Below are 10,427 nucleotides of genomic sequence, written 5' to 3'. Positions count from 1 at the left end.
ATGCATGAAGGATCTCTCTACCCATTAATCAATTCCTTTATCTAGCCTCTATCTCTCTAAGCACTATCTCTCTGTCTAAGCTCTGACCTTCTGCCAGTGTTTAGTTCTCTTTGTCTCTAGGTTGTCACACTGTCGCACCCCTGAGGTGTCTGGAGCTCTTACCAAAGGCTGTCTAGTTGGTTCCCTAGCAAAGGTCAGGGGAATCGTCTGTCCTGCCAGGCCCTGTAGACCTCATGACTGGGCCAACAGGGAGACCGGCCAACATCCAATAGGACGGCATTTTGCTCTTTTCTCTGTGCAGATCCAATGACCCACTGAGACCTAGCAACACAAGTGCAGTGGGTGAGATGGTCTTGCTGGGCCTCTCACAGCCCCGGGTCTTTAGCCTGGCTTTGGCCAGCCTTCTCCTCCTCTCCTATGCAGCTGTGCTGCTGGGGAACCTGTCCATCATCCTGACCATCCGCGCTGAGCCACGCCTGGCCGCTTCCCCCATGTACTACCTCCTAGGCAACCTCTCCCTGGTGGACCTGTGCTACACCTCGGTCACCACCCCCCGGATGGCCCTGGGACTGCTCTCTGGCCATGCCACCATCCCCTTGGGCGAGTGTCTGGGCCAACTCTTCTTCCTTCACTTCTTGGGCTGCACCGAGATATTCCTCCTCACCGCCATGGCCTACGACCGATACGTGGCCATCTGCCAGCCTCTGCACTACACGACCATCATGGGCTGCCGCACCTGCGCCGGGCTGGTGGTTGGCTCCTGGATGGGGGCCCTGGCCCACTCTTTGGTACAGACCCTACTGGCTGCCACATTGCCCTACTGTGGCCCCAACCGCATCGACCACTATTTCTGTGATGTGGCCCCACTGCTAGGCGTTGCCTGCTCTGACACATCCCTAATGGAGATCCTGGTGGTGTCCAACACTGGGGCCATCTCCCTGAGCTGCTTCCTGGTGTTGCTGGTCTCCTACGGGGTCATCTTGGCCACCTTGCGGCGCCGCTCTGCTGAGGGCAGGCGCAAGGCCCTGTCCACCTGCACGGCCCATCTGATGGTGGTGGCCATCTTTTTTGGACCCTGCATCTTCATCTATACTCGGCCCTTCTCCACCATCCCGGCTGACAAGGTGGTGTCGCTGCTGGCCACTGTGGTGACACCCGTGCTCAACCCACTGATCTACACCCTGAGGAACACAGAGATGAAGGGAGCCATGAGGCAGCTGTGGGGCAAGCAGGTGAGAGCAGAGAAGTGACTCAAGGGCCTCTATGAGTGGCTTGCCACTTTGCTGTTGTTCTGCAGTTTAGTGCCTTGGCCTTAAAGCTTCATGCACCTGCTGGGGTAAAGCCAGCTCTGGGGTGGGGCAACCGGGTAAGAGCTGTGCAACAATGCTGCATAGGGTTGGCTCTCTCAGTGCTGGGATGCAGACAGCTGTGGGGCTGGGAAGCTGGTTAACAGCCACACAGCAACACCACTTGGAGATGGCTCACCGAAAGCTGAGATGCAGCTAACTCTAGGGTGGGGCAGCTGGGTAACATCCACACAGCAACACCACTTGGGGATGGCTCACTCAAATCTGAGATGCAGCTAACTCTGGAGCAAAGCAGCTGGGTAACATCCTCACAGAACGCCACATGGGGATGGCTCACTTGGAGTGGGGCAACTGGACAACAGTGACCATGTGGAAAGTGGCTACACAGCAATTTAAGACTGGAAATGCAGATAGACTTAGGCCCATCTCCTCAGAGGCATGGAGGTGCCTAATTCCCATTGGTTTCAGTTAGGCACTTAAGTACCTTTGAGGGTATGGCCTCAGTTACCAATTGGCACTCTGTGGAGCTTTGTGAATTAATAAATGATAACAAGAATTGTGTTTTCTGCATTTTCTCCTCCTGCTGCTGACCGCAAAGAAAACAGACCTTAACGAGGACACTGGATCTAACTTAATGCCCCTCCAAAGCAATCATCAGATGGTCTCTGATGACTCCAGCACAGCTCCCTTTAGCACCCCGAGGTAGCTTTGGAGTCAGTGCTCTTTCTGAGGAGACACCAGCCCTACTGAGCCCTCTGCCCTGCTCCCTGCAGCACAGCACCCCCTAGTTCCTGGCAGAACTGCAATGCCCCATTATACTGCTAGGGGGCGCTCTGCTGCAGGAAGCAGGATGGGGGGTCAGTACGGGGCACTCTGCCCATGCTGCCTCAATACCCCAGCATGGTGCTCAGGGCGGGGGGGAAGGGGGTGCTGTGCTTCAGGGAGTGGGGTGGCAGACGGATATAGAGCGATAACTGCCCAACCCAACAGAGACACCACTCTGGATCCCAGCACAGGGGCAGCTGGGGCCCAGGTACTATGTACATGAAAAGGAGGAGCTGAACAACTGGCTAAATGGCCTGGAACTGGGACAAAACCTTGGTGATCCTAGGTAACCTCATTAAACAGAAGGTGTCCCTAAGTTCAGGACTGCTGGGTTCTGTCCCTAGCTCTGGGAGAGAAGTGCATCAGAGTGGGTTAGAGTGGCAGGAGTCAGGACTCCTGGGTTCTATCCCTGGCTCTGGAAAGGGAATAAGAACTAGTGGTTACAGCAGGGGTGGGAGGAAGGGGAGCCAGGACTCCTGGTTCTATCCCCAGGTCTGTGAGGGAGTAGGGGCTGACAGGTCAGAGTGGGCAGGGCTGGGAGTCAGAACTCCTCCAAGGTTCTATTCCTAGGTCTTCCATTGACTCATTGAGTGACAATGCCATTTCCCTGCTTGTGCCTCAGTTTCCCCACCTTTAAAACAGCTTTGGAAATACCCATCTTGCCCTAGGTAGAAGGTGCAGTGTTGTTGTAGATTTTCAAACTTTGGATGCCCCTTCAAATTAATGGAAATTGGATGCGTATATCTGTAAGTAGCTTTGAAGATTTTAGCTATGAATGTAGAATGACAGCATTCCGCTGGCATCCATAACAGGGACATCATCTCAGCTTGAGCTTGGGCCTGCAGCACTTTTCCATGACCCACTCCCACTTCAGCTACAGGAGCAATTCCCTCAGGAAATAGTAATTGTAGGATTTTATCCTCCATGTGCACCAGCCATTGGAAAGGGACAAGCTACACAGCTGGCTAAGGAGATAGATACACTCTCTGTGACCTGATTTGCAAGTGCAGATACTCTAGCCATGCTCAGTAATATGAGTGTGCAAATTTCCACACTCAGATGTGTGTGTGTGTATCCATTTATTAATCTTAAAAAATATTGAAATAAACTATTTACAGTACGTCTTACTTTATACATTGACATGTTTCAAATAAAGCCCTGCTAAAACCCACCCTCCAAAAGGCTGTACAGAGATAAACAAGATAGGGGACTGGAAGGTGGATGGAGGCAGGGATGGATACACATCAGTCATGAACATTTTTGCACCATTCCCATTAAATTGTTTTTAACTTGCCAGCACCCTCAAACCAGCTCCCAACTCTTCCATCATAAAAAACCCAAAACATTGATGGGTCCTGAACAGACCTGGGCAAAAGAATTTTGGCAACTGGTAAATTCACTGAAAAATGCACTTTTCAGGGCACCAAAACTATACAGCCAGAGAAGGAGCCATCTCGTTTCTAAGCAGTAGGATACTCAGCAACTTTTCTGGCTATTTTGTGAATGTTGTCTAAGTTCTGGAGGGTTGGTGCGGAGGGGCAGAAATTGTCCAAAACTATTCACCGATTTGTGTCAAATTCACATATCGTGCATTTTTCAGGAAGAGAAAGGATATGAAGATAAGGGAAGATCCCAGAGCCCGAGTTAAAACATCAACACCAGGAGTGAGCAAACTTTTTGGGCCAAGCGCCACATCTGGGTGGGGAAATTGTATGCAGGGCCAGGGCAGGGAGTGCGAGCTGTGGGAGGGGGTGTGGTATGCAGACAGGGGCACAGGGCAAGGGATTGGAGCACAGGAGGGGTGTGGGATGTATGAGGGGGCTCAGGGAAAGAGGTTGGGGTGCAGGAGGAGTGCGGAGTGCAGGAAGGGGATCAGGGCAGGGGTGTGGACTGTGGGAAGGGGCTCAGGGCAGCGGTTGGAGTGCACAGGGATTCGGGATGTATGAGGGGGCTCAGGGCAGGGGATTTGTGTGCAGTAGGGATGCAGGGTGTATGAGGGGGCTCAGGGAAGGGATTTGGGGTGCAGGAGGGGTGCAAGGTGCACGAGCGGTTCCGGCTCTGGCCCGGTACCATTTACTTAAGGTGGCTCCGGGGGGGTAGCAGTGAGCCCCGGGGCCAGGGCAGGCTCCCTGCACGCCTGCCCTGTCCCCGGCACCGCACCGCTTCAGGCCTATGGGAACTGCGGGGGGCAGTGGCTGGAGGCAAGGGTGACGCACGGGGAGCCCTCTAGCCCCCGCCCGGGGGCCACTTCTGAGAGGGGCAATCCTGCCAACCGGATCCAAAGCCCTGAGGGGCCAGATCCAGCCCGCAGGCCATAGTTTGCCCACCCCTGCTACACAGTAATTTTATAGCCTTGCCCAAGTCAGCTCACGTGGGCCAGCTATGGTGTTTTATTGCAGTGTATGTAAAATCATAGAAGATTAGGGTTGGAAGAGACCTCAGGAGGTCATCTAGTCCAACCCCCTGCTCAAAGCAGGACCAACCCCAACTAAATCATCCCAGCCTGACCTTAAAAACTTCTAAGGATGGAGATTGCACCACCTCCCTAAGTAACCCATTCCTAGAGCTTCACCACCCTCCTAATGAAATAGTGTTTCCTAATATCCAATCTAGATCTCCCCCACCGCAACTTGAGACCATTACTCCTTGTTCGGTCATCTGCCACCACTGAGAACAGCCAAGCTCCATCCTCTTTGGAACCCCCCTTCAGGTAGTTGAAGGCTGCTATCAAATCACATACCTAGAGAAAGCACCACATCCAAAAATTCTATAGGTCAGGGTATGATGAGAGACTCAAATTTAAATCTTTTCTCCACATCAGGCAAAGAGAGAAATTGAACTCAGGTCTCCCACATCAGTAGCCTAACCACCCCTCTAACCCATATACAGGCAGTAACCGCTGTCCCCAACAGCTACTTTACACATCAAGCCCTTTAAAAACACCTAGAGATAACATGTTTCAGATTGAATTAAATATTTTGTTCAACCCAAACTAAAAAATTTTCAGTTTGCCAAAATTAGTTTTTGAATTTTCAAATCCGGTTCTACTTAAACTAAGTTTTGTTTGGTTTTAAAAAAATGTCCTGGCTCTCATATTTGGAACTGCCATTTATTCACCCAGCTCATATGAAACATTTGCATGGATACTTGTGGGGAAAAAATCACCCTTTCCCCCTAACATCCACATCCTTCATAAGGAGAAGCCAAAATAATAACTTCTGAAGCCATATGAAAAATGTTGTATTTATCTTCCTGAAGAATATGTTCCCCAGTTCTTCCCAAAAGCTTTCTTTTCCTTTGAGAGTCCTGGAATCTTGAATCCATGTGAGAAATTTCACACATAACTTCAGGGAAATCTTTCCCACCATTTTCCAACAATGCACTGCAACTGGGTCCCAGCTGAAGGGAACCTGCAAAGTTGTGGAAACCAACACATGGAGCTGAATGCTGCATGAATGGATATGCATGGATCATTGTGAAAATCTTTTTCACAAATTCCCCTGTCCATCGCCAACAACTTAAACGCAACTGCCCAAACCTACTATATGAAATAAACTCGAAGCATTAAGGGATCACGTATGACTCCATGTTTCTAACTTTGTGCAAATCTTTCTCACCATTACTGTGTGACCCTCCAACTCCTTCCTAAAAACAAACCAAAACCAAGTAAGGCACTGAACCCACATGAAAAATTCCTCACTGATCCCATTATTACATGTGACATTTTGCACCAACCCTCGTGAAAATCATTCCCACCATTTCCTTCCACCACCAACCTTAGCACGACACCAAAAACACCGAGAGAGTCCAAAAGGCAGATACATTTTTTCCATTGCTCCAGATATCACATGAAATTTTTTTCACAAATCCTGCTGAAAAAGATATAATCTTCCACCCACTCACCTTTGAGACTCACTGAGAAGACACTGAAACACAAAGGGTGAAAAATATATATATATATATGGAGCTATATCTATCTCATAGGACTGGAAGGGACCCTGGAGGGTCATTGAGTCCAGCTCCCTGCCTTCACTAGCATGACCAAGTACTGATTTTTGTCCCAGATCCCTAAGTGGCCCCCTCAAGAGTTGAACTTACAACCCCAGATTTAGCAGGCCAATGCTCAAACCAAAATGTGCAAGTATCCCAGTGTCACATGACAAATTTGTCAGAAATCCTCATTAAAAATATGTCACTGTTCCCCCTGACACCTGCCTAAGAAGAAACCAAACACATTCATAAAACCACATGATTTTTTTCACATGGGTCCCTATGCCATGTGCAGAATTTTACACTAATCCTTGTAAAATAAATAAATAAATGGATAAATAAATCACTCTTTCTCTCTGCTCCCATTTGACTTCTATGTCCAACAAGGGAACCAAAGCCTAGTCCTCAGTCGCTTCATGGCTTCCTTGACCTTTCGGTTCCTCAGGGTGTAGATAATGGGGTTCAGCACTGGCGTGATGATGGTGTAGAAGATGGAGGCCATCTTGTCCATCTGCGAGCTGGAGAAAGGTCGGAGGTAGATGAAGATGCAGGGCTCAAAGATGAGGCTCACCACCATCAGGTGGGCACTACAGGTGGACAAAGCCTTTCTGCCACCCCCATCACCAAAGCGTCCTCTGAGAGTCACTAAGATGATCCAAGCAAGACCAGGAAGCAGACCAGCGAGATCAGGCCACTGTTGGACACCATGAGTATCTCCATCACATAGGTGTCGCTGCAGGCTAACTTGACCACCTGGGGTATATCGCAGTAGAAATTGTCCAGCTTGCTGGGCCCACAAAATGGCAGCCACACCACCAACACCAGCTGGGTGGAATAGTGGAGCAAGCCTCTAGCCCAGCAGGTTGCCAAGAGGCCCAGGCAGTGGTGGTGGTGCATGGTCTCAGCGTAGCTCAGGGGGTGGCAGATTGCCACGTAGCGGTCGTAGGCCATGAGTGTGAGGAGGAACATCTCAGAGCTGCCCAGGAAGTGAAGGAAGAAAAGCTGGGCCATGCAGCCCCCATAGGAGATGGTGCTGTCCTGGCTCAGCAAGTTGCTGAGCATCTTGGGAGCAGCCACTGAGCCGAGGGCCATGTCGATGAGTGAGAGGTTGGCCAGGAAGAAGTACATGGGGGACTGGAGGAGGTCGGGGTCCACCCGCACGGTCACCACAATAAGGAGGTTGCCCAGCAGGCTGACAGTGTAGCAGGCTGAGACCAGGCCAAAGAGGAGAAGCTGGAGAGGGCGGGAGTGGGACAGGCCCTGGAGGGTGAACTGTGAGACCACTGAACCATTCATCAGCTCAATGCCTGGAAAAGAGGAAATAATGAGATTGGGAGGCGGCACATTGGAGGGAATCCAGGAGCTCTGGCTTTCATTCTTGCCCCTGCTCTAACCCACCAAACCCCACCCAGAACTGTGATAGAACCCAGGAGTCCTGACCCCCCCCCGATCTTTATTTAAAAAATGGTTCGATTCCACCACAGCCCTTGGTTCAATGGTTAACTGCTCTCGCTTTTAAAATTTTGCACTTTATTTCCACTTTAAATGTGTCTAGCGTCAACTTCCAGCCATTGGGTCATGTTACACTTTTCTCTGATGGATTGAAATGCTCAAATATTTGTTCCCCAGGTCAGTTCCTATAGACTATGATCAAGTCACCTCATAACTTTCTCTTTGTTAAGCTAAATAGACTGAGCTCCTTGAGTCTCTCAGTCTAAGACAGGTTTTCCAATCCTTTAATCATTCTTGTGGCTCTTCTCTCACCCTTCTCTAACTTGACAACATGCTCCTTGAATTGTGGGCACCAGAGCTGGACACAATATTCCATCCCTACCAAATACAGAAGTAAAATAACCACTCTATTCCTACTTGAGAGTCACCTGGTTAGTCCTTTTGGCCACAGTATCTCACTGGAAGCCCATATTCGGCTGATTATCTACCATGGCTCCCAAATATTTTTGAGAGTCACTGCTTCCCAGGATGGAGTCCCCTACCCTGTAAATATGGCTTACCTTCTTTGTTCCTAGATGTATACATTTACATTTAGCTGAATTAAAACACATTGTGTTTGTTTGTGCCCAGTTTACTAAACGATCCAGATCACTCTGAATTTATGACCTGTCCCCTTCAGTATTTATCACTCCCCCAATCTTTATCAATTATGATTTTATGTTCTCTTCCAGATCATTGATGAAAATGTTAAAAGTGTAGGGCCAAGACTGACCATCAAAAATATATTAAGTTAGCTTGACAAGACCTACTTTCTATAAGCCAATGTTGATTGGCTTTAATTATATTACCCTCCTTTAATTCTTTATTAATCAAGGCCCATATCAGCTGGTCCACTATTTTGCCTGGGGTTTATGTCCAGATTGATAGGCCTAGGTTTCCCCTGGCTGTCCCATTTACTCTTTTTAAATATTGTCACAATGTTACCTGTCTTCCAGTCTGGAGCCTCGCCACTGTTAAAAGGTCATTGGGGCAGGGGGGCTGCCTCCTGGGTTTCTCCAAGGCAGCCTGAGTGCTCTAACCACTAGAATATAGAGTCAGTTCCAAGCTTGCTCTTTGGCCAAGTAACTCTGTAATTGTTTAGCCAGAGTGGAACAACTTCAACAGGAGAGACTAAGCAGACCTCCCCCAATAGCCCAGTGGCTACGGTCCATACTTAAGACAAATCAGAGCCCTGTTCAAACCCCATCTGCCCCTCACTTGGAAGGGGAACTTGAATCTATGGTTTCCCACACCCCAGGTGCATATTGTAATGTCCAGATTGAAATAAGGAAGCTCCTTCTTTCTCCCTCCCACTGTTCCCAGCAGCTGTGTGGGCTCCCCTGCAGGGCCGGATCTGGTAGGTAAGCCCAGAGCACACCTAGCAGATTGGGTTCTTCAGGTGAGTTTGGCAGCGGAACGTCTGTATCCCCCTCAGTTTGTGCATCACATGGGGGCTTAGGTGGCTGGCCTCTAGAGCGTGGCTGCAGCACATATGCTCAGAGGCTGAAACACAGGCATGGAAGGAACTGTTATTGGGAAACTGAGGCACTGAGTTAAGGCACCTAAAGCATTTGGGGAGGGGGGCAGAAATCCCTGTAAGGCCAGATACTTGTATTTAGGTGCCTAAAGTGACAAAATCCCTTGGGGAATCTAGCTCCCATTCACACACAACCACAGTCACACACACAATACAGTCACTGCCATGCTGACTAGCCCCTCTCCCACCAGCCCCATGCCGAGCTGTCTGCCTGGGTCACCTCCCCATACCCACCCCTGTGGGCAATGGAAAAGTGCCCTGCAATAAGGCATACAACCCAGCCTCAGCTCCCAGCTGGGGAGGGGGTGAGCATTACACCCCAATGGCCCTGCAGAGAGCTCTGCCCCTTTGCACCCCAGCCCAAGGATCAGTACCTCTGATCTCAGCTGCTTTCACTCCCTCCAGGGGCAGCTCAGAATCCTCCAGGGCTGGAGACCTTCTCAGGGCACAGATGGTCCCCACAGTGACCAGCAGCAGGGAGCAAAACTCTGATCCTAGGCTGGATGGAGTCCCACTTGTTTACCCAAGAAGAAGCAATAGGCACGGAGGGAGAATGCTCACGGTGAGAGCAGAGATAAGGCTAGAACCCAGGAGTCCTGGCTCCCAGCTCTCCCTGCTCTAACCCACTAGATCCCACTCCCCTCCCAGTGATGGGGATAGAACCCAGGACACCTGGGTTCCAGCCTCAGTTCAGAGAAGGCTAGTGGTTAGAGTTGTGTCTCCATGGTCCATTCAGTCTTTGACCTCTCTGCAGAGGCTGCTGGCCAGGGAACTGCTTAGTGCAGCTGGGATTGAGTTTTCTTCCACAGGGTCAGCTGTCTCACTCATGCAGGGACCAAACAAGGTGCAATGATAATTATAGGCTTATGACAGAATCATAGTTAGAAAAATGGCCCCTTATTTCTTTCCCCTACCACTCTGTGCCAGCCAGTCACCTGCCTGGAATCTCCTAGAGAGAAAAGGCCCCATATCCCATTCTCGGTCCCCCAGAGCCAGCCAGTGCCCTCTACACTGGGGCCATATGGGAGCCAGCTCCTCCTATGGGAAAGGCCCCATATCCCATTCTTTGTCCCTCTAAGCCAGCCAGTGCCCACTACCCTGGGGCCATATGGGACCCAGCCCCCCCTACAGGAGAGGCCTCATATCCCATTCCCTATACCCCTGAGCCAGCCAAGTTCCCTGCCCTGGGGCTGGATTGGAGCTGTGTCCCCTAGGAGGGAGACACCTCATGCCCTATTCCCAACAGCCCTGAGCCAGCCAGTCCCCCAATTCAGAAG

The 10,427-nt window shown here is 50.3% G+C and overlaps 1 protein-coding gene and 1 pseudogene across 1 annotated transcript; one reads left to right on the top strand and one right to left on the bottom strand.

Annotated features, from left to right (window-relative positions):
• Window positions 1–347: 347 nt before the first annotated feature.
• Window positions 348–2,013, top strand: LOC127030816 (olfactory receptor 1509-like). The gene is made up of 2 exons (XM_050917545.1): window positions 348–1,232; window positions 1,966–2,013. The coding sequence occupies exons 1-2, from the start codon at window positions 348–350 to the stop codon at window positions 2,011–2,013; spliced, it is 933 nt and encodes a 310-aa protein (XP_050773502.1).
• A 4,482-nt stretch (window positions 2,014–6,495) lies between these two features.
• Window positions 6,496–8,159, bottom strand: LOC127030815 (olfactory receptor 4Q3-like; annotated as a pseudogene).
• Window positions 8,160–10,427: the final 2,268 nt, after the last annotated feature.

Source organism: Gopherus flavomarginatus, chromosome 11 (assembly GCF_025201925.1).
Source record: "Gopherus flavomarginatus isolate rGopFla2 chromosome 11, rGopFla2.mat.asm, whole genome shotgun sequence".
Taxonomy (NCBI): Eukaryota; Metazoa; Chordata; order Testudines; family Testudinidae; genus Gopherus; species Gopherus flavomarginatus.
The sequence above is the reverse complement of the archived record's forward strand: the minus strand, read 5'-3'. Positions and strand labels throughout refer to the sequence as shown.

Coding starts and splice junctions, on each gene's coding strand:
- LOC127030816 (XM_050917545.1), top strand. CDS start 348: ATGGTCTTGCTGGGCCTCTCACAGCCCCGGGTCTTTAGCCTGGCTTTG. Junction 1,233..1,965: donor GGCAGCTGTGGGGCAAGCAG/GTGAGAGCAGAG, acceptor AGCAATCATCAG/ATGGTCTCTGATGACTCCAG.